Raw genomic sequence first — 24,429 nt, forward strand, 5'->3', positions numbered from 1 at the left:
TAATATGATAGTAAATACCCATAAACATTTAACAAATTAATAGTACCTTTATTGACAGTTTGATTTTCAAGCCTATCATTTAGTCTGATGACTGCTTTCTTTATTAGAGTTCTGTCAAAACAGACAGCATCTCATTCTGTTACCCAGGCTCAAATGCAATGGCGTAATCATAGCTCACTGCAGTCTCAAACTCCTGGGCTCCTTCTGCCAGTCTCCTGAGTAGCTGGGACTGTAGGCACACCTGGCTAGTTTTTAAATATTTTGTAGAGAAGGGGGTCTCCCTATGTTGCCCAGGCTTGTCTAAAACTCCTGGCCTCAAGCAGTCTGCCCACCTCAGCCTCCTAAAGTGCTGGAATTACAGGCAAGAGCCACTGCCCAGCCAATGTTTTATTTTTTCAACTTTTTGTTAAAAACTAAGACAAAAGCACACACTTTGGTCTAGGCCTTCACAGGGTCAGAATTGGATCATTAGTACAATTGTCTTCCAGCTCTGTATCTGTCCTATTGGAAGGTCTTCTGGGGGCATTAACACGCATGAAACTGCCATCTTTGATGATAACAATGCCTTCTTCTGGAATATCTCCTGAAGGACCTGCCTGAGACTGTGTTATGGTTAACTTTTTTTTTTTTTTTTTTTTTTAGAGACATGATCTTGTTCTGTCACTCAGGCTGGGATGCAGTGGTGTGATTATAGCTCACTGTGGCCTCAAACTTCTAGGCTCAAGCCATTCTCCCACCTCAGGCTCCCATGCCCGGAGCCTGTGCCACCATGCCCAGCTAATTTTTAAATTTTTTTGTCTGGGCACAATGGCTCATGCTTCTAATCCCAGCGCTTTGGCAGGCCGAGGTGGGTGGAACACCTGAGGTCAGGAGTTCCAGGCCAGCCTGGCCAACATGGTGAAACCCTGTCTCATTACAAATACAAAAATTAGCTAAGCGTGGTGGCAGGCGCCTGTAGTCCCACCTACTCCGGAGGCTGAGGCGGAAGAATCGCTTGAACCCGGGAGGTGGAGGTTGCAGTGAGCCAAGATTGCACCATTGCACTCCAGCCTGGGTGAAAAGAGGGAAACTCTGTCTCAAAAAAACAAAAAACAAAAAACAAAAAACAAACCACATTTTTTTAGAGACAGGGTCTTGCTATGTTACCCAGGCTGAACTTTTTAAGTAGAAGTATACTCCAACATAACAATGAAAAGTATAATATAGTAAACACGTAAACCACAGTAACATAGTCATTTTTTGTCATTATCAAGTAGAGTATTATGTAGTGTACATAATTGTTCTATATTTTTATATGACTTTCAACATACTAGGTTTGTTTATACCAGCATCACCACAGACACGTGAGTAATGTGTTGTACTAGATGTCACTAGGTGATAGGAATTTTTCAGCTCCATTATAATTTTATGGGACCACTATCATTGACCGAAATGTTATTATGTGGCACATGACAGTACACTTGAATTCAGTTTTTAAGTTGAGCAGTTAAAAAAAAATTAATGAAATTAGCAGCAGTTTTATTAGAAGTGGTAGGATTATAGTTTTTTATGTCTTTTCCAAACTTTCCACAATGGTGTCAAAATTACTTATACAATTAAAAAATAAACAATATTAAGTATATAAATTTGCGTACCTCTCTTGGGTAAGGTTATATACATGTGAGGTTAAAGTTAGATGTGGAATATTTGCCTTTTTGGAATGAATTGAGGAAGGTAATTGTGCTCTAAGCTATGTGCTACTGAACTGTTGGCATACAAATCACTCAGCAGCTTTTTTTGTTTGTTTTTTTGAGACAGAGTCTTGCTCTGTCACCCAGGCTGGAGTGTAGTGAGTGGAGGTTGCGATCTTGGCTCACTGCAACCTCTGCCTCCCGGGTTTAAGGGATTATCCTGCCTCAGCCTCCCGAGTAGCTGAGATGACAGGTATGTGCCACCACACCCGGCTAATTTTTTTGTATTTTTAGTTAGAGACGGGATTTCACCATGTTGGCCAGGCTCATCTCAAACTCCTGACCTTAAGTGATCTTCCCGCCTCAGCTTCCCAAAGTGCTGGGATTACAGGCATGAGCTACCGAACCCGACCAAATCACTCAGCAGCTGTTTTTGTTTGTTTGTTTGTTTGTTTGTTTTTGAGACGGAGTCTTGCACTGTCACCCAGGCTGGAGTGCAGTGGCACAATCTTGGCTCACTGCAACCTCTGCCACCTGGGTTCAAGCAATTCCCATGCCTCAGCCTCCCAAGTAGCTGGGATTACAGGCACGTGCCACCATGCCCAGCGAATATTTTGTATTTAATAGAGATGGAATTTCATCATGTTGCCCAGGCAGGTCTCAAACTCCTGAGCTCAGGCCATCCGCCCGCCTCGGCCTCCCAAAGTGCTAGGATTACAGGTGTGAGCCACCACATCCAGCCTGCAGCTTTTGATTAAGGACCATGTTTGCTAGACCTGATGTTGCCAGAGCCTGCAGAGCCTTTTGCAGTTTTCAGAAAGCTTTCATATGTTATTAAAGTTTAACCTTGTGAAATTACCAATACTGGGCTGTTTTTTCACCTAGAAGAATAGCAACTCTATATTAATTCAATATACTAATTATAAAAGGGAAGCAGTATGACAGAGTGGTAAGAACTTTGGTCTAAGAATCAAAAGACCAGGCTGGGTGTGGTGGCTTATGCCTATAATCCCAGCACTTTGCGAGGCTGAGGCGGGTGGATCGCTTGAGGCCAGGAGTTTGAGACCAGCCTGGGCAACATGGTGAAACTCCATCTGTACAAAAAATACAAATTAGCTGGGCGTGGTGGCGTGTGCCTGTAGTCCCAATTATTCAGGAGGCTGAGGTAGGAGGATCACCTGAGCCTGGGAGGTTGAGGCTGCAGTGAGCCATGATTGCACCACTGCACTCTAGCCTGGGCAACAGAGTGAGACCCTGTTTCAAAAAAAAAAGAATCAGGCCAGGTGCGGTGGCTCACGCCTGTAAACCCAGCACTTTGGGAGGCCAAGGTAGGCAGATCACCTGAGGTCAGTTCGAAATCATGCTGGCCAACATGGTGAAACCCCGTCTCTACTAAAAACACAAAAATTAGCCAAGTATGGTAGCGGGTGCCTGTAATCCCAGCTACTCAGGAGGCTGAGGCGGGAGAATTGCTTGAACCCAGGAGGCAGAGGATGCTATGAGCTGAGATTGCGCCATTGCACTCCAGCCTGGGCAACAAAAGCCAAACTCCATCTCAAAAAAAAAAAAAAAAAAATCAATAGCCCTAGGTTCTGGTCCCATCTCCACATATAAAGCTAGGCAAGTCATTTCCTTCTCAGCTTCATTTTTTGTATTTGTGAACTGAGCATGATTATACTTGCCTTGTCTAATGCAGTCTCTGACTGGTAAAGTGCCTTGGCTATAGTCTTTTTTTCTTAGAGTATGGGGTAGGGAACCTAGGTCTTCTGACTGTTTGTCCATTGGTCTTTAATTATAGCATGCCAGCATGTGTCTTAGTAGATGGGGAGAAGGAAAGGGTGATTTGTGGGATATGAAATAAGCGAAACTGGAAGTCTATATAAAGAAGTGCATTCAGGATTAGGGGACAGGGAGGGCAGGTGGTGGGAGAGGAGAGGTAGGAAGGCTTGGGCAGCCAAAGAGAGCCTTGATGTCTGAATTCTAGGAGGGAGAGAGGTAGATATTAGAATAAAGACAGAAAATATTACCTTCGCTTCTGTCTTTTCTTGTCTTGTAGGGGATTTGTGGGGCCCTTTGATCCTTTGTGTGACACTCGCATTGTAAGTACTTGCATTTTCTTTCTTTGTCATTTGAGCTAGACTAGACTTTTTTGTGGATTTTCAAAATTGTGGGGGATTTTGATTGAATATTTCATTTAGGACTTATATGACATGTTGTACATGTTATACTCCTTAGGTATTTAAGCCTCTAAAGTCACTTTCCAAATCAATTAAAATATGATGAAATTAGGCTCACCTTCCTTAACCAATGACGTTTTAGTCTGTTTTAGCCATGTCTATTCAACAAACATTTATTTACTTATTTACTCTCTTGTTCCTCGCCATTATTAAACTAAGTGAATTAAGGTTTAAGCACCCTTTGTTTGCAAACATAATTCTCTGTAATCTTACTAAAAATATGAATGAGAATGAGAATAAATTAGGAGAGTTAAAAGCAAGATCATGTTTCAGAGTGTTCTACTTTTCCATACACATTGTATGTTAAAGGAAGAGGACGGGGAAGGAGAAGAAGGTTACACTAGAGAGATGAATATAACCATTGATAGAGCGGGAAAAAATACTGCCCTGGAATTCAGTTCTGAGTTCGCATTCTGAGTCTGCTGTCAGCTAGCTATGTGACTTTGGGCTACTAATAACCAATGTTTATATAATTTTTCCCAGTTTGCAGAAAACTTTAAAATACTTTCTCTTATTTTAACCTCATTGCAAGAATTAAAATTATTTTCTTTTTCTTTTTTTTTTTTTTTTTTTGACAAACAAGCTCAGGTTCAAAAAGGTTGAGGATTTAACCAAGATCACATAATCAGTGGTAGACCTGAGATTCAACGTCAGGTTTCCTCACTACCTATTTTGTACCTCTAGGGTTCATTACACATCTCTTCCCACCTGGTCACTCTGGGTCGCCTCTTCCATATCTGTAAAGGGGGTGGTTGAGGGTCCTTTCCAGGCTTAACCCTTTATGGGTCTAAATTCACTAAGTTTCTTGCTGACCTCTCTAATTTTTTAAATTTAAATTGAGCATATATTAATTTAGGTAATAATGTAGAGTACTATTTCTTATGCTTTTAGTAACCATGTCAAGGGATGCAGCCTAATGCCTTGATGGAGGGGTTTATATTAGATGTCCCGAGCATATATATATTTTTTACTTTTGAAAGATTAACCTTATAGATTATGTAGTTTAACCCCACTTAGTTGCAGAGAAAACTGGAGTCCCAGGACATCAAGTGACATATCTAGTGACAGAATTAGGATCAGTATCTGGGTCTCTTGCCTTCCAGGCTAGTTAATATTCTTTCCATCATACCATGCTGAAGCAACAGGGATTCCAGACAACAAGTGATGAGTGCTGGCCATTCTTTGCATCTGGTTGTCACGACTTGGAATGGAATATGCATATCATAGAATACAAAAGCCTGTGCATACTGCCAAGTAGCATAGCAGGGCAAGAAAGACTTACAGTGTGACTTCTCTATACTGTTTAATAAGAAGAGGTTGTGAGCTTACAGTTATTATTTTTCTTGGTAATAACACCAAGTCTAAATATTCAAAACAGTTTACATCTGTAAAATTCTTATACAAAGAAAGGATATTTAAGTGGTTGTTCAACTACTCAATTCCAAAGCAAAATCCTTTAGTAATAATCTGTATGTTTTGATTTTTTAAAAATCAACAACTAAAAAGGTTTATAGACTGTTTCCATTTTTATTTATTATTTTTATTTTGTTTTGAGGCAGTCTCACTCGGTTACCCAGGCTGAGTTGGTGGTGTGATTACAGCTCACTGCAGCCTCAACCTCCCAGGCTCAAGCGATTCTCCCAACTCAGCCTTTCTAGTAGCTAGGACTATAGGCGTGTACCACCATGGCCAGCTAATTTTTTATTTTTTGTAGAGACGGCTGCTATCGAACTCCTGGGTCTCAAGCGATCTGCCTGTCTTGGCCTCCCAAAGTGCTGAGATTACAGGCTAAGCCACCATACCTGGCCTATTTCCATTTTTAAATATCTCAACTGAAATCTTAACCCAAGAACTACAAATTCTGATGTGTCTAAAGGCTAGAATAGTAACCTAAATGCATGTAGTAGTGATATGGTGACTGTAAGCCCCTTGTACTTATGTCAGTTACACTTGATTGTTGCAGTGTTGGAATGCAGGCTCAATGTTAGAAAGTCTAACAGTTTTTTCAAGAAAATCTAGAAATTCATATTCTTACGTGAAATAAAATAGTGTCAACTTAAATTCAAAATCATCTTAAATATTATATAAGCCCAAGGCCTCATTATATATGAGCCACATTTGACCCTTCAGTTTATAGCCTCTGCTTAAAAAAAAGGTCTTCAATAATTCATTTAAACATTTCAACAAGGTCAAATGGAGCACCCCTTGTAGTCCTGAGGCATTTGGAATTTGCAGTAAGGGAGCCTTGCCAAATGCTTGTGTCATTTTCCTTTTAGCACAACCTACATATTACAGATCTTCAGGTGAGGTATAGCACAGCAATCTGATTCAAAGTTTGAGAACCCATGCCTTAACTTTGTTGCCCTAAGTAAAAGATTAAGCAATTCTTACGCTGTTTCCTTTTCTCAGAATGCTGCAAAGAGACTCTGCAGATAGTGAAAAAGATGGAGGGCCCCAATTTGCAGAGGTGTTTGTCATTGTCTGGTTTGGTGCAGTTACCATCACCCTCAACTCAAAACTTCTTGGAGGGAACATGTGAGTATTATTAAAATGCATTCTTTTTTTCCTCTTACCAGGTAGTATATCTTAGATTAAGGAAGACAGGCTAGTTAGATTTTTTTTTTTTTTTTTTGAGACAGGGTGTCACTGTGTCACCCAGGCTCGAGTGCATTGGTGTGATCATGGCTTACTGCAGCCTCTATCTCCCAGGCTCAGCGTCCCAAGTAGCTGGGATCCTCCTGCCCCAGCATCCCGAGTAGCTGGGACTACAGGCATGTGCTACTATGCCTGGCTAATTAAAAAAAAATTTTTTTTTGTAGAGATGGGGTCCCACTGTATTGCCTAGGCTGGTTTTGAACTCCTGGGTTCAAGTGATCCTCCCACCTTGGCCTCCCAAAATGCTGGGATTACAGGCATGAGCCACCATACCTGGCCTGATATTTTGTTTTAAAGAAAAATCAAACTAAATAAGGGCTAAAGAGAAGTGTTCTTAAAACCACTACCACTGTACAGAGATAACCTTGTTAAGTTAAATTATCTTAAATTATCTGAGGTCCTTTGATAAGCTTCAGATGCCCTTTCCAGGCCCTGAAATCATAGGCAGACTTTTGTGTAAGAAGAGTATGTACGTTTTGGGGGGCAAGTGGTCCATAGCTTTTAACAAATTCTCAAGTATAATAGGTCTATAAACTAGAAAGGATTAAGAACCACCATCTTAGAGGTTCAGAGAAAGATATCTGTAGGAACTAGAGCAGATCATCTGGTGTTAGATGATTGACTTTTAAGGAATTTGAGAGGAGAGGAGGAAGAGTATGGGGAAAGAAAATTAAAGCATGTACTTAATTTTTTTTTTTTTTTGAGATGGAGTCTCGCTCTGTCCAGGCTGGAGTGCAGTGGCACAAGCTCAGCTCACTGCAACCTCCACCTCCCAGGTTCAAGCAATTTTCCTGCCTCAGCCTCCTGAGTAGCTGGGATTACAGGTGCCTGCCACAATGCCTGGCTAATTTTTTTTGTATTTTTAGTAGAGACAGGGTTTCACCATGTTGGCCAGGCTGGTCTTGAACTTCTGACCTCAGGTGATCCACCCCCCCAGCCTTGGCCTCCCAAAGTGTTGGTATTACAGGCATGAGCCATCGCGCTCAGCCAAAAGCATGTACTTAATAATTAATGTTAGGATGTAGATGTTATGTACCAAGAAGGAGGCAACATTCCGTTACATAGAGAAATCTATGTAATAAGCTGTGTCATAACACCCATCAGCTGTATTTATGATCTTTATTAATGTATTTTGTTTTTAAGATCTTTTTTTCAGAGCCTCTGTGTGCTGGGTTACTGTATACTTCCCTTGACAGTAGCAATGCTGATTTGCCGGCTGGTACTTTTGGCTGATCCAGGACCTGTAAACTTCATGGTTCGGCTTTTTGTGGTGATTGTGATGTTTGCCTGGTCTATAGTTGGTAAGTATGTACTTATTTCCACAATAACAGAACAGACAAAAACATGATTTAATGATGAAGACCAGATGAGGAGCAGTATAAGTCCAAAGTTAGATGTGAGTAATATGATTCTTGATAGTATTATCCATAGAACCCTCTTCCCTGAGTAGGCAATGATGGGGCTTATCTGAGTTGGATATCTGGACTTATAAGATGTGGAGAGTCACATCTTTTTTCTTTCTTTAAAAAAAAAAAAAGGTTGGGAAAGTGGATTACACTACATTTAGCCCAGTCCTGGTATATACAAGGCATTAGGTGACTTGTGGAATGACTGGGATCTTTTCCTGATAAACTAATTAAAATAAAAATAATAACATTTACAGATTGCTTATCAAAGGCCAGGCACTGTTTAAGTGCTTTATATATATTATCCCATTTAAGCCTCACAGCAACTCTAATAGAGAAATACTGTTATTAGTCCCATCTTATAGATGAAGAACAGTTACAGAGAAGTTGAGCAGCTTGCCCTAGGTTGCATTACTAGTGAGTAAGAGAGTCAAATTGCAAACCAGGCAGTCATGAACCTTTAAGAACTATACTATACCACCTTCCAGTGTAGACTGTAAGTATCATTATATAGCACTTTTCTGCTTCAGTAGAATATTTTGCTAAAGACTAGGAAGGGCCTATAGCAATGATAATGAATGCTATGTGCTCATTGTTTTTATATTCCTAAAGTTCTCTTAAGATTCCGGCTTAAATTTAGAAGTGTTCACTAGCTTCTGCTTTAATGGATAGGCAGACTGCTTAATATTTTTAAGTGTAGTAACATCTCATTGCTCTGGAACATGGTTGAAAGCTAAGAAGTAATCCAACAAAGGTCTGAGAGAGCCAGAACTGATATTCCAAAGACTGTATATTAAGCTTGGGTGCTTTTCCCATGGGGAGAGCCCCTCATTCTCTCACTGAGAATCTCATAATTACCATAAATGTAATTATACTTACTTAGTTATCCAGTGTCCAGGCTCACAGGTGATCACGAAGTAGAATCATAGGAGAGAGAAACTTTAATTCAGCAAACATTAATCACAAACTATGTGTCAGGCATAATTTTAGGCATGGTCTTTGTCCTTGGAGTTCACAATCTAACAGAGCAGCCCGACATGAAAACATTTAAAGGCAATAGGTGTTCTAAGTGGGAAATGGAGATTTATACACAGTACAGTGGGGACAGACATGATTATTCAGGAAAGATTTCCCAGAGATGTGATGATGATGATGATGATGATGATTAGTATTTGAGACAGAGTCTCACTCTGTCGCCCAGGCTGGAGTGCAGTGGCACTATCTCGGCTCACTGTAACCTCCACCTCCTGGATTCAAGCAGTTCTCCTGCCTCAGCCTCCCGAGTAGCTGGGATTACAGCTATGTGCCACCACACCCGATTAATGTTTGTGTTTTTAGTAGAGATGGGGTTTCACCATGTTGGCCAAGCTGGTCTCGAACTCCTGACCTCAGGTGATCCACCCGCCTTGGCCTCTCAAAGTGCTGGGATTACAGACATGAGCCACCGCACCTGGCTGATTATTTTCATTTATTTATTTATTTGGCTAAATATATATATATATATATATATATATATATATGTTTTTATATTATTATTATACTTTAAGTTCTGGGATACATGTGCAGAACATGCAGGTTTGTTACATAGGTATACACATGCCATGGTGGTTTGCTGCACCCATCAACCCATCATCTACATTAGGTATTTCTCCTAATGCTATTCCTCCCCTAATCCCCCCAACCCCTGACAGGCCCCAGTGTGTGATGTACCCCTCCCTGTGTCCATGTGTTCTCACTGTTCAACCCCCACTTATGAGTGAGAACATGTGGTGTTTGGTTTTCTGTTCCTGTGGTAGTTTGCTGAGAATGATGGTTTTCAGCTTCATACAAAGGATATGAACTCAACCTTTTATGTGGCTGCATAGTATTCCATGGTGTATATGTGACACATTTTCTTTATCCAGTCTATCACTGATGGGCATTTGGGTTGGTTCCAAGTCTTTGCTATTGTGAACAGTGCAGCAGTAAACATAGGTGTGCATGTGTCTTTATAGTATTACCCAGTAATGGGATTGCTGGGTCAAATGGTATTTCTGGTTCTAGATCCTTGAAGAATCGCCACACTGTCTTCCACAATGCTTGAACTAATTTACACTCCCACCAACAGTGTAAAAATATTTCTATTTCTTCACATCCTCTCCAGCATCTGTTGTTTCCTGACTTTTTAATGATAGCCATTCTAACTGGCGTGAGATGGTATCTCATTGTGGTTTTGATTTGCATTTCTCTCATGAGCAGTGATGATGAGCTTTTATTCATATGTTTGTTGGCCACATAAATGTCTTCTCTTGAGAAGTGTCTGTTCATATCCTTTGCCCACTTTTTGATGGGGTTGTCTTTTTCTTGTAAATTTGTTTAGGTTCTTTGTAGATTCTGGATATTAGCCCTTTGTCAGATGGATAGATTGCAAAAATTTTTTCCCATTCTGTAGGTTGCCTATTCACTCTGATGATAGTTTCTTTTGCTGTGCAGAAGCTCTTTAGTTTAATTAGATCCCATTTGTCAGTTTTGGCTTTTGTTGCTATTGCTTTTGGTGTTTTAGTCATGAAGTCTTTGCCTATGCCTATGTCCTAAATGGTACTATCTAGGTTTTCCTGTAGGGTTTTTATGGTTTTAGATGTTACATTTAAGTCTTTAATCCATCTTGAGTTAATTTTTGTATAAGGTATAAGGAAAGGGTCCAGTTTCAGTTTTCTGCATATGGCTAGCCAGTTTTCCCAACACCATTTATTAACTAGGGAATCCTTTCCCCATTGCTGGTTTTTATCAGGCTTGTCAAAGATCAGATGATTTTGGATGGGAGGCATTATTTCTGAGGCCTCTGTTCTGTTCCATCGGTCTATATATCTGTTTTGGTACCAGTACTGTGCTGTTTTGGTTACCATAGCCTTGTAGTATAGTTGGAGGTCAGATAGAGTGATAACTCCAGCTTTGTTCTTTTTGCTTAGGATTGTCTTGGCTATATGGGCTCTTTTTTGGTTCCATATGAAATTTAAAGTAGTTTTTTCTACTTCTATGAAGAAAGTCAATGGTAGCTTGACAGGGATACCATTGAATCTGTAAATTACTTTGGGCAGTATGGCCATTTTCATGATATTGATTCTTCCTATCCATCAGCATGGAATGTTTTTCCATTTGTTTGTGTTCTCTCTTATGTCCTTGAGCAGTGGTTTGTAGTTCTCCTTGAAGAGGTCCTTCATGTCCCTTGTAAGTTGGATTCCTAGGTATTTTATTCTCTTTGTAGCAATCGTGAATGGGAGTTCACTCATGATTTGGCTCTCTGTTATTGGTATATAGGAAGGCTTGTGATTTTTGCACATTGATTTTGTATCCTGAGACTTTGCTGAAGTTGCTTATCAGCTTAAGGAGATTATGGGCTGAGACGATGGGGTTTTCTAAATATACAATCATGTCATCTGCAAACAGAGACAATTTGACTTCCTCTCTTTCTATCTGAATACCCTTTATTTCTTTCTCTTGCCTGATTTCCCTGGCCAGACTTTATGTTGAATAGGAGTGGTAAGAGAGGGCATCCTTGTCTTGTGCTGGTTTTCAAGGGGAATGCTTCCAGCTTTTGCCCATTAAGTATGATATTGCTATGGGTTTGTCATAAATAGCTCTTATTATTTTGAGATACGTTCAATCAATACCTAGTTTATTGAGAGTTTTTAGCATGAAGCGGTGTTGAATTTTATCAAAGGCCTTTTCTGCATCTGTTGAGATAATCATGTGGTTTTTGTCATTGGTTCTGTTTATGTGATGAATTACGTTTATTGATTTGCATATGTTGAACCAACCTTGCATCCCAGGGATGAAGCTGACTTGATCGTGGTGGGTAAGCTTTTTGATATGCTGCTGGATTCAGTTTGCAAGTATTTTATTGAGGATTTTCACAGTGATGTTCATCAAGGATATTGGCCTGAAATTTTCTTTTTTTGTTGTGTCTCTGCCAGGTTTTGGTTTCAGGATGATGCTGGCCTCACGAAATGAGTTAGGGAGGAATCCCTCTTCTTCTATTGTTTGGAATAGTTTCAGACGGAATGGTACCAGCTCCTCTTTGTACCTCTGGTAGAATTTAGCTGTGAATCTGTCTGGTCCCGGGCTTTTTTTGATTGGTAGGCTATTAATTACTGCCTCAATTTCAGAACTTATTATTGGTCTATTCAGGGATTCGACGTCTTCCTGGTTTAGTCTTGGGAGGGAGTATGTGTCCAGGAATTTATCAATTTCTTCTAGATGTTCTAGTTTATTTGCATAGAGGTATTTATAGTATTCTCTGATGGTAGTTTGTATTTCTGTGGGATCAGTGTTGATCTTCAGTTTATCAGTTTTTATTGTGTCTATCTGACTCTTCTCTCTTTTCTTCTTTATTAGTCTGGCTAGCGGTCTATTTTGTTAATCTTTTCAAAAAAACAGTTCCTGTATTCATTGATTTTTTGAAGGGTTTTTCTTGTCTCTATCTCCTTCAGTTCTGCTTTGATCTTAGTTATTTCTTGTCTTCTGCTAGTTTTTGAATTTGTTTGCTCTTGCTTCTCTAGTTCTTTTAGTTGTGATGTTAGGGTGTCAGTTTTAGATCTTTCCCGCTTTGTCCTGTGGGCATTTAGTGCTATAAATTTCCCTCTAAACACTGCTTTAGCTCTGTTGCAGAGATTCTGGCATGTTCTGTCTTTGTTCTTATTGGTTTCAAAAAACTTGTTTATTTCTGCCTTAATTTCGTTGTTTACCTAGTAGTCATTCAAGAGCAGTTCGTTCAGTTTCTGTGTAGCTGTGCGGTTTTGAGTGAGTTTCTTAATCCTGAGTTCTAATTTGATTGCACTGTGGTCTGAGAGACTATGATTTCCATTCTTTTGCATTCTGTTGTTATGATTTCCATTCTTTTGCCTTTGTTGAGGAGTATTTTACTTCCAATTATGTGGTCAATTTTAGAATAAGTGTGATGTGGTGCTGAGAAAAATGTATATTCTGTTGATTTGGGGTAGATATCTGTTAGGCCCATTTGGTCTAGAGCTGAGTTCAAGTCCTGAATATCCTTGTTAATTTTCTGTCTTGTCTATCTGTCTAATATTGACAGTGGGGTGTTAAAGTCTCCCACTATTATTGTGTGGGAGTATAAGTCTCTTTGTAGGTCTTTAAGAATTTGTTTTATGAACCTGGATGCTCCTGTATTGGGTGCATATATATTTAGGATAGTTAGCTCTTCTTGTTGCATTGATCCCTTTACCATTATGTAATGCTCTTGTTTGTCTTTTTTGATCTTTGTTGGTTTGAAGTCTGTTTTATCAGAGACTAGGATTGCAACCCCTACTTTTTTTGCTTTCCATTTGCTTGGTAAATATTCTTCCATCCCTTTATTTTGAGCTTATATGTGTCTTTGCATGTGATATGGGTCTCCTGAATACAGCACACTGATGGGTCTTGACTCTTTATCCAATTTGCCAGTCTCTGTCTTTTAATTGGGGCATTTAGGCCATTTATATTTTAGGTTAATATTGTTATGTGTAAATTTGATACTGTCATTATGATGCTAGCTGGTTATTTTGCCCATTAGTTGATGCCATTTCTTCATAGTGTTGATAGTCTTTACAATTAGTTACGTTTTTGCAGTGGCTGGTACCGGTTTTTCCTTTCCATGTTTAATGCTTCCTTCAGGAGCTATTGTAAGGCAGGCCTGGTGGTGACAAAATCTCTCAGAATTTGCTTGTCTGTAAAGGATTTTATTTCTCCTTCGCTTATGAAGCTTAGTTTGTCTGGATATGAAATTCTGGGTTGAAAATTCTTTTCTTTAAGAATGTTGAATATTGGCCCCCACTCTCTTCTTGTAGGGTTTCTGCCGAGAGATCAGCTGTTAGTCTGATGGGCTTCCCTTTGAGGGTAACCCGACCTTTCTCTCTGGCTGCCTTTAACATTTTTTCCTTCATTTCAGATTGGTGAATCTGACAATTATGTGTCTTGGGGTTGCTCTTCTCAAGGAATATCTTTGTGCTGTTCTCTGTATTTCCTGAATTTGAGTATTGGCCTGCCTTGCTAGGTTGGGGAAGTTCTCTTGGATAATATCCTGAAGAGTGTTTTCCAACTTGGTTCCATTCTCCCCGTCACTTTCAGGTACACCAATCAAAGGTAGGTTTGGTCTTTTCACATAGTCCCATATTTCTTGGAGGCTTTGTTCATTCCTCTTCATTCTTTTTTCTCTAATCTTGTCTTCCCACTTTATTTCATTAAGTTGATCTTCAATCTCTGATATCTTTTCTTCTGCTTGATCGATTCAGCTATTGACACTTGTGTATGCTTCATGAAGTTCTCATGCTGTGTTTTTGAGCTCCGTCAGGTCATTTATGTTCTCTAAACTGGTTATTCTAGTTAGCAATTTCTCTAACCTTTCTTCAAGGTGCTTAGCTTCCTTGCATTGCATTAGAACATGCTCCTTTAGCTCAGAGGAGTTTGTTATTACCCACCTTCTGAAGTCTACTGTCAGTTCGTCAAACTCATTCTTCATCCAGTTTTGTTCCCTTGCTGGCAAGGAGTTGTGATCCTTTGGAGGAGAAGAGACATTCTGGTTTTTGGAATTTTCGGCCTTTTTGCGCTGGTTTTTCCTCATCTTCATGGATTTATCTACCTTTGGTCTTTGATGTTGGTGACCTTCAGATGGGGTTTCTGTGTGGATGTCATTTTTTTGATGTTGATGCTATTCCTTTCTGTTTGTTAGTTTTCCTTCTAACAGTCATGCCCCTCTGCTGCAGGTCTGCTTGAGTTTGCTGGAGGTCCACTCCAGACCTTGTTTGCCTGGGTATCACCAGCAGAGGCTGCAGAACAGCCAAGATTGCTGCCTGCTCCTTCCTCTGGAATCTTCATCCCAGAGGGGCACCTGCCAGATGCCAGCCAGAGCTCTCCTGTATGAGGTGTCTGTCAACCCCTGCTGGGAGGTGTCTCCCAGTCAGGAGGCATGGGGGTCAGGGATCCACTTGAGGAAGCAGTCTGTCCCTTAGCAGAGTTGAAGCACTGTGCGCTGCTCTCTTCAGAGCTGGCAGGCAGGAATGTTTAAGTTGCTGAAGCTGTGCTTACAGCTGCTCCATCCCCCAGGTGCTCTGTCCCATGAAGATGGGAGTTTTATCTATAAGCCCCTGACTGGGGCTGCTGACTTTCTTTCAGTGATGCCCTGCCCAGAGAGGAGGAATCTAGAGAGGTAGTCTGGCTACAGAAGCTTTGCTGAGCTGTGGTGGGCTCCGGCCAGTTTCAACTTCCCTGTGGCTTTCTTTACACTGTGAGGGGAAAACTGCCTACTCAAGCCTCAATAATGGTGGTTGCCCTTCCCTCCACCAAGCTCGAGCATCCTAGGTCCACTTCAGACTGCTGTGCTGGCAGTGAGAATTTCAAGCCAGTGGATCTTAGCTTGCTGGGCTCCGTGGGGGTGGGATCCGTTGAGCTAGACCACTTGGCTCCCTGGCTTCAGCTCCCTTTCCAGGGGAGTGAACGCTTCTGTCTCACTGGTGTTCCAGACGCCACTAGGGTATTAAAAAAAAAAACTCCTGCAGCTAGCTTGGTGTCTGCCCAAATGGCCGCCCAGTTTTGTGCTTGAAATCCAGGGCCCTGGTGGCATAGGCGTCCGAGGGAGTGTCCTGGTGTGTGGGTTGTGAAGACCATGGGGAAAGTGTAGTGTCTAGGCTGGAATGCACCGTTCCTCATGGCACAGTCCCTCATGGCTTCCCTTGGCTAGGGTAGGGAGTTCCCTGACCCCTTGTGCTTCCCAGGTGAGGCGACTCCCCACCCTGCTTCAGCTCACCCCCCGTGGGCTGCACCCACTGTCTAACCAGTCCCAATGAGATGAACTGCGTACCTCAGTTGGAAATGCACAAATCACCTGCCTTCTGTGTTGATCTTGCTGGGAGCTGCAGACCGGAGCTGTTCCTATTCGGCCATCTTGCCAGCCACCTCCTATTATTTTTCTTTAAAGAGATGGGGTTTCACTCTGTCATTCAGTCTGGAGTGGAGTGGTACAACCATAACATACTGCAGCCTTGAACTCCTGGCTTCAAGCAGTTCTCCCACCTCAGCCTCTCGAGTAGCCGAGATTACAGGCATAAGCCGTAGCACCCAGCGAGAGGAATTATTCTTTTTTGTTTGTTTGTTTGTTTGTTTTTTGAGACTGGGTCTTGCTCTGTCACCCAGGCTGGAGTGCAGTGGCGCCATCTTGGCTCACTGCAACCTCCGCCTCTTGAGTTCAAACAATTATCCTGCCTCAGCCACCCGAGTAGCTGGGATTACAGGTGCCCGCCACCACACCTGGCTAATTTTTGTATTTTTATTAGAGATGGGGGTTTCACCATGTTGGCCAAGCTGGTCTCGAACTCCTGACCTCTGGTGGTCCGCCTGCCTTTGCCTCCCAAAGTGCTGGAATTACAGGCATGAGCCACTGCGCCTGGTCAGAAGGGTGATTCTTGATGAGTAAAACGATGATTAGGTTTTTCTTAGATGGACAAGAGAGGGATAGCGTTTAAAAGAGCTGATAATTTCAGAAGCACAGTTAGCTCAAAAAGCACAGCAGCACGAGGCCGTTTACCATAGGAACAAATAACCTTACACATCTTTGTAAGCCTTTTCAGTACAGTTCAATAACTTTTCCAGAAAAGGGTAAAAAACTCCTTTTAGAAAGATTTCCATCCAAAATGGTTTAGTACTTGAAATAAGTCCTCGGCCTCGGCTCTCTGAAAAACTATGTTGCAGAATGCCTTTATCTCTGAGGATCACCAGTATAACTTAACTTTTAGTGTAATTCTGTGTTCTAGATGATGCCAAGCTCATGAATGTTTAGTAAATGTTAATAGTTGTGACAATATTACTGTATTAAACATTCCTTTTTGTTTTGTCTTGTTTTGTTTAGCCTCCACAGCTTTCCTTGCTGATAGCCAGCCTCCAAACCGCAGAGCCCTAGCTGTTTATCCTGTTTTCCTGTTTTACTTTGTCATCAGTTGGATGATTCTCACCTTTACTCCTCAGTAAATCAGGAATGGGAAATTAAAAACCAGTGAATTGAAAGCACATCTGAAAGATGCAATTCACCATGGAGCTTTGTCTCTGGCCCTAGTTTGTCTAATTTTGGAAGTATTTAATAACTGAGTAGGTGAGGAGATTAAAAGGGAGCCATATAGCACTGTCACCACTTATTTGAGGAACTGATGTTTGAAAGGCTGTTCTTTTCTCTCTTAATGTCATTTCTTTAAAAATACATGTGCATACTACACACAGTATATAATGCCTCCTTAAGGCATGATGGAGTCACCGTGGTCCATTTGGGTGACAACCAGTGACTTGGGAAGCACATAGATACATCTTACAAGTTGAATAGAGTTGATAACTATTTTCAGTTTTGAGAATACCAGTTCAGGTGCAGCTCTTAAACACATTGCCTTATGACTATTAGAATATGCCTCTCTTTTCATAAATAAAAATACATGGTCTATATCCATTTTCTTTTATTTCTCTCTCTTAAGCTTAAAAAGGCAATGAGAGAGGTTAGGAGTGGGTTCATACATGGAGAATGAGAAAACATGCATTAACCAATATTCAGATTTTGATCAGAGGAAATTCTACACTTGTTGCAAAAAAAAAAAAAAAAAAAGCAAAGGGCCTCTAAAGAATCAGCCTCTTTGGTCCCTTTGTGCAGTCACCTTTTTGCCATGTTTAACAGCATCTTGGTTGGCACTCTAGTCTTAATCTTGCTCCTTAGCTTTGAATATGCAGTCTAAAATGTCAGTAGTCAACATGTAATTTTCCTTTGAAATTCTGAATATTCCAGTGCTGGAACTTATCCAAAAAGAAGACCTCAGAAACTTAGATTGGTAGATCTCTAGTGCATATTATCATGTGGGCACCTTCTCTTAGGGTGGAATGAGGCAGTCTGGATGCAGCATAGTTAAAAGGAGCTCTTTAATATTCTCTGTAGTCTGGCCTCTTAACTAGAAAGTAAAGCTAAATCAGAAGCCTGTATTTAACCATGTGAACAGGGAGGGATTTAGTGTTCTGATGGCTGATTAATAGAACAGCTAGATACTTAGAGCATGACGTGGGATGGGATGAGTTTACAGCTGCTGCCTTTTCATAGTGAGCTTAGCAGTTTTCTCATTAGATGTGTTTTTTTGGGTTGGGGAATAGCAATTTATTTTATTGATTTTAGACTTTATCAAGCTAATTAGCTCCCCTTTAGATAAGTACATGTTGCACATGTGCACCTACTTGTACTCTCAGATATTTTTGCACGCAAGTGTGAAGGTTTTTCAGGGAGCAGAGCATCTGGGACAGGCTGATTCTGAGCTAAACAGGGCTCCTTTAAGGCAATATGAACTGTTGCCTTCTATAAATTGCACATTGAGGAACTCTAATAGACAAAGATTAGGTGTCAGGCAGAAAACACTCATTGTAAATATACTATTAGTTGATAAACATAGGACTTTCTTATTCCCCAGTTTTTCTTTATCATATAATTTAAATATTTATTCATTTTGTATTTAAAGACTACCTACACATAGATATATGATTCCAAAATCATACTTTCTCTATCCCCACATTAGCCAAGTGAATACAGGGCCAAATGGGTTCTTGGAATGATAATAACAAAGCATTACAAAGTGGGTCCCCTTGGTTCCAGCCTTGTCCAGAGTTTTTGGTTATATATTTCTATTTATTACAATTTACCTTTTAAATTGTAAAATAAACCTTTTTGTGGACAGAGCCAATGTTTCAATCTTGAATGAGTAAAGAAAATACTTTGGAACTGATCCTCATTTTGAAATTGGTTCTAAATTATTATCCATTTCCAATGTCTGAAATTCTCTTACTTCCTGCTAAAACTCTCTTTCTGCCAAAGTTGTTTCGTAATCTGTCTCAATGACTATAATGTAAAATTAAAGAAGTAACCATGCTTCTCAAGGGGGAATTAAAAGTGTTTATTGAATTTTACTCAGGCTAATTGTTTGGTCAGAAATTCCTAAGGCCACAGCTTTGGGGGGTTCGTGTAGATGTACATGGTGGGTGGGTTATAAATATTGGGACTTAAGGCAGCTTGTTCTATGTATTTATCTTTGCTCTTGGGTGACTTAGGGAATGATTTTATTTGATTTAACCTTCTTTCTGTTTGCCCTGAGAATACTCGCCAGTGGCGCTTGCAGTTGTAGCATTTACCCCAAGATAATTTTGCCTACGAAATATTTCGCTTTTATTATTTTCACATCATTCTAGTATATGGACTTTGGAAACAAAAGACATTGTTCCATTTATAGCATTCTTTTTTTTTTTTTTTAGTAGCGGTATTTCCATTTACAAAATATAGTAACTCTTGATTACTGAAAATGTCAAATCCTAGAAAACGTAGCATGCCTATACATGATGTTAACATCATTCTCGAACAGTTGTTGGCCGAAGATTCATTTGATGAATCCAATTTTTTTGAAATAGACAATTCTGATGTTCTCTTTAGAAATAACTCAGTTTTTATCTTTTTTCACATTGAAAATCAGTCAGATTTGCTTAAGCCTCAAAGAGAATGTTTATGTAAATTAGCGCTGGCAATTTTTTTTTTTTCTAAACAGGAAAAGGGTTAAATGAAGGTTGATAAAATGGATGTTCAATTGTCTTTCTGAAAGTGAGTGGCTTGAAGGGATGAATAAATATTTTCTTAACATATTCAAAAAAGTGCATTGCTTTCTGTGATGGAAGTTAAGACCTAAACGTCTGGAAGTTGTAACCCTCAACACAGCTTTTCCTGATTTGCTGCAAAGGCACATAGCTGATTATAGAAGTGAAGACGGCAAGGACGGGGACTCCAACAAAGGAAACCCTGTTGCAGGATTTGGGAACTTTCATGCTTCAGATGAAATTCAGGCATGTGAGCATCACTGCAGAATGTGGTGCATCATTGCCATCATGAGTAATCACTTGCTGCTCCTACTTCTGAGACCAAGACTCTTTTGTCATATTCTTTAGCAATAGGACGGGTAAAGACTGGATTTAATCGCTGTTCAGAGTATAAAAACTCAATTGATTCCAACATATCTGAATGTGCAGTATAGTCTTAAAAGTCAACCGTTAATCATTAAGTCTTTTGCCTCTAAAGTCTTTTGCCTCTGAAGAGGTTTATTACATGAGTTGATTTTGATATTTTCATTGTGGTGGGGTTTTCCTGTTGTTGGGCAAGGTGGGGTCACAGGACATGGGACTAGTAAGCATTTTACTGTTTACTATATTTGTCTTTTTATAAACAGTATCTCCCAAAATGTGATTAGAAGGCTAGCAAGCCTGTATTTGGACATTTAATTGTGTGCTTTATATAATGTAACTACTAACAGTATTTGGACTGCCTGTTCATTCCTGGAGACAAAAATGAAAATCTCCTGTCAGTTCAAGTTCTTGGGCAACATCAAGTCATTAGAATTTATCTAAAGCTTATCATGATTTGATAAGACATCCATTGCATGCAGCTGTTTTAGCTCAGTGCAAAACACTGAAATTGTGATTCTTAGACTGTTTCTGAGACATTTGGATGGAAATAAATGTATAAATGTTAATTCATGTATATAAATTAGAAACACTTTTCTAGATTCTGTAGGCTTTTGTTAAAAATAGAGAATTTCTTGGGGTTTACTTAGGCCACAGAATGGCCAAATAATAATAATGACAATGATATTACTAACAATAATAGCTAACCTTTATTTGGCACTTACTGTGTGCCAGACACTATTCTATTTTTTTAAGAATTTTTAAAATAACAGCTTTATTGAGATACACTTTACCATAAACTTCACCTTTTTATTTTTTATTTTTATGAGACAGGGACTCACCCTGTCACCCAGGCTGGAGTGCAGTGGAGCAGTCATGGCACACTGTAGCCTCGACCTCCCTGGGCTCAAGCAATCCTCCCACTTCAGTGTCCCGAGTAGTTGGGACTACAGGCATGCGTCACTACACCTAATTGGCTAATTTTTGTAGTTTTTGTAGAGATAGGGTTTCGCCATGTTGCCTAGGCTGGTCTTGAATTCTGGGCTCAAGCGATCCACCTGCTTTGGCCTCCCAAAACAGTGGGATTGCAGGTGTGAGCCACCATGCCTGGCTGAAATTCACCTTTTAAGATGTACAATTCAGTGGTTTTTAGTATATTCACACACAAAATTGCACAACTATCACTACCATCTAATTTTAGATCATTTTGTAACTTCACCAAGAAACCCCAGGTCTGTCAGCAGTCAGTTCCATTCCCCCTTCATCCCAGCCTCTGGCAACCACTAATCTGCTTTCTGTCACTATTGATTTGGCCAGACACTATTCTTCTGTGCTTCTCATGCATCTCCTGTAATACCAGTTCTACAATTCTCATTTTATGTGGAAAATTGAGGCACTGAGAGGTTAAGTAAATTGCCCACGGTCACACAGTAATTTGATTTACAACAGTAATAACACATTAGATGAGAACACAGTAGGACACAATTTTGAATTCCATTTTTATGTACCTGAAATGAATACACCCCTCCCCCAAGGTATTTTCCCTATTGTTAGCCTTTGTACCCTGGGTACAAATATAGGTATCTTCCCTATTGTGTTATGTACCTGAAATGAATACACCCTTCCCCCAAGGTATTTTCCCTATTGTTAGCCTTTGTACCCTAGAACTGACTGGATGTAGATAACATTTGTTTTCGGAGTAATGGAACACTGTATCAGCAGCATCTGAGAACATAAGAACAGTTGGACATTGGAAAGAGTTAGGTTTGTTGCCCTCATCCCTCCTTGAACCTCTTTTCTCTCCCGCTTCCACCACCACCACACATATATACCCCTTTTTCTCAGTCTTAAGCATCAAACAATTTCTGCCTCTTTCTTTTTAATTCTCTCAGAGGGATGATTAATGCATCACAATTTAACTTGTCTATTCAGGTATTAATAGTCAAGGGATGCATCTGGTTGCTTATAGTACCAGTTATATTCCTAGGATCTTAGAGAGCAGTAGTGTGAGAATAGAATGCCTTTCTATTTGGGTTAAACTATGTGGGAGGAAAAAGTAACAGAGTAAAGGCTTTGCCTTAATGAAGTCAAGTGTTCTGCCTGGTGGGAAGTGGCCACACGCTGCACTGCACTGCTCTTGTTTACTCTGTTCTTTCAGAGCCTTTGTACTTTGCCATCACTGCTAGTAATTTCTTGGTCCTTTTCGATACTCCATTTTAATCTTGATTTTTTTCTATAAATGATAAATCTGTGAAAAATCTGTAAAAAGATTTGTGACTATTAAATGTGCAAATAAAAACACTGGAAAAAGAGAATTTGTGTGTGCCTATTCTTGTACTGAAGGCACAGAGATTTGCTACATACTGATTTCAGATATATTGTCATCCAACAATATTGAATGCTTTGTAAATTGGGCAGGGAGCAAGTAAGAAAGGGAAGTCACATTTATTGAGCAAATGCTGTATACCATGCCAGGCACTTTATTAGTTGCTTTACAAACAGTATCTCTGATGACAGCAGCCTTTTGAGATCAGAGGCGTTATCCTTAAAGTTGGATCTGGCTGGGTTTCGAGGCTCACACCTATAATCCCAGTGCTTTGGGAGCCCGAGGAGGCAGGATCTCTTGAGCCTAGGAGTTCAAGACCAGCTTGGGCAACATAGGGAGACTCTTTCTTTAAAAAAAAAAAAAAAAAAGCCAGACTTGGTCGTGTGTGCCTGTAGTCCCAGCTACTCGGGAGGCTGGGGCGGGAAGATTGCTTGAGCTCAGGAGTTCGAAGATGCTGTGAGGTACAATGGTGCAACTCCAGCCTGGGTGGCAGGCTGAGACCCTGTGTCAAAATAAATAAATAAATAAAAATTTTAAAAAGTTGAGAGATCCGAGACTCAGGTTAAATTGCCCAGAGTCACATAGTGAATGGTGCAACCAGAATTCAAACTCAGGTTTTATGACTGCATGGCTTTTTTTTTTTTTCTATATTGGTTCTTTGCCAAATTAAAACCATACCTACCCACTTAAATGAAGCTAAGCTGGGCCAATCAGGCAATTTAGGAGCTTGGTGAGAAAAACTGGGTTTTCAGCTTTCTGCTGGGGACTATACCTGTTCCCGCTCTTGACTTATAAACTACTTGGATAAACAAAATTCCGCATAGCCCTACACACATAATAGTTGAAAAATGTCATGGCTTTTATTTTTGGTACCAAATAAAAGAGCAGAGTGATCAGTAAAAACAAGAAGTCTGTGAAGTATTGAGAGAATGTGTATCATCCAAGAGAAGAGGAAGGGCATTCCCAATGGTAGAGAATACTTAGGAGCAAAGATAAGAGGGAAAAAGCAGGTCTGTCTGTACAGCTGTTCACATGCACATGTGAGAGTGTGGCACCTTGATCTGTACGTAATCACAATGCATTGTGACACTTCATTTTCCTAGCTGCTTTTATTTTACGTCACTGTGCAAAGTAGATAAAGCTGATTATCTTATAGCTAAAGAAATAGGCTCAGAGAAGTATGTCCTGGGTTATAAAGTCAGTCTCAAGAATGCAATTGGTTGTTCCTCATGTTAATACAATCTTTCATTTTCTAATGAGAATGCAAAAGTTGAAGTGAATTCAACTGAATTGGGAAATGGAAGAAATTAGTTGGCTAAGATGAGACCAAATTATTGAGAGTAGGTATTGAAAACCACGGAATTGTGAAGTTAGGTCTTACTGTGGTGGGAAATAGGGTGACTTCAAGGGGAATATCTTGATGAAAGTGACCTCAAAGGAATAAATGGGAACATGGTGGGAAATTGGATTGGGAGGAAGGTAGAGGGAAGAAGAGAGTGTGAATATATTTCTAAGCTGTAAGTCTGAAGTCGGGAAGAATGGCGGGCTAACAGTTGTGGAGGTACTGACTTTGGCTGTCACAGTGGTGATATTCTACAGACCACTGAAAATAGGCGCCTGGAGGGTAGTATTATAGAAGTCATTGCTATAAATGTAAATTTGAGCTTACAGATGTGATGAATATTGAGAGAACACTGTCCCAGGCACAGTCTTGATGACAACCACAGTGCTGGATGATAGGCCTATGAAAAGGAGCCAGAAAGATGAGGAGGAGGAAGTTATGAAGCTAACACTTACCTACCATGGATTTTCACATTGCTATCTTCATCTAACACTAACCCTGTGAGATCATTCCCTCCATTTTTTTCAGAAGAGGAAGAAGTTTGGATTCAATACCTTGCCCACAGCAAGTGGCAGAGGTGGAATGTGAATATAGGTCTGTCTGAACTCCAAAGCCTTGGTGCTTTCTGCTCTGCTGTTACCACCATGCCCGATTAATTTTTGTATTTTTTGTAGAGATGGGGTTTCGCCATGTTGCCCATGCCAATCTCGGACTCCTGAGCTCAAGCGATCCACCCATCTCAGCCTCCCAAAGTGCAGGGATTACAGGCATGAGCCACCACACAGCCAAATGTTTTATTTATTTAAGT

At 40.2% G+C, this 24,429-nt stretch overlaps 1 protein-coding gene across 2 annotated transcripts in view; it reads left to right on the top strand.

Moving 5' to 3' along the window:
- YIPF6 (Yip1 domain family member 6) overlaps window positions 1–22,268 on the top strand; it is a 39,544-nt gene extending 17,276 nt beyond the window's left edge. For both annotated transcript variants that reach the window (XM_019019636.4, XM_055376795.2), the window contains exons 4-7: window positions 3,727–3,769; window positions 6,317–6,442; window positions 7,706–7,863; window positions 16,844–22,268. In XM_019019636.4, coding sequence (XP_018875181.1) covers window positions 3,727–3,769; window positions 6,317–6,442; window positions 7,706–7,863; window positions 16,844–16,962 — 446 coding nt within the window. In that variant the 3' untranslated portion in view covers window positions 16,963–22,268. The remainder of the gene's footprint in view (window positions 1–3,726; window positions 3,770–6,316; window positions 6,443–7,705; window positions 7,864–16,843) is intronic.
- Window positions 22,269–24,429: the final 2,161 nt, after the last annotated feature.

Source organism: Gorilla gorilla, chromosome X (genome assembly GCF_029281585.2).
Source record: "Gorilla gorilla gorilla isolate KB3781 chromosome X, NHGRI_mGorGor1-v2.1_pri, whole genome shotgun sequence".
NCBI lineage: Eukaryota > Metazoa > Chordata > Mammalia > Primates > Hominidae > Gorilla > Gorilla gorilla.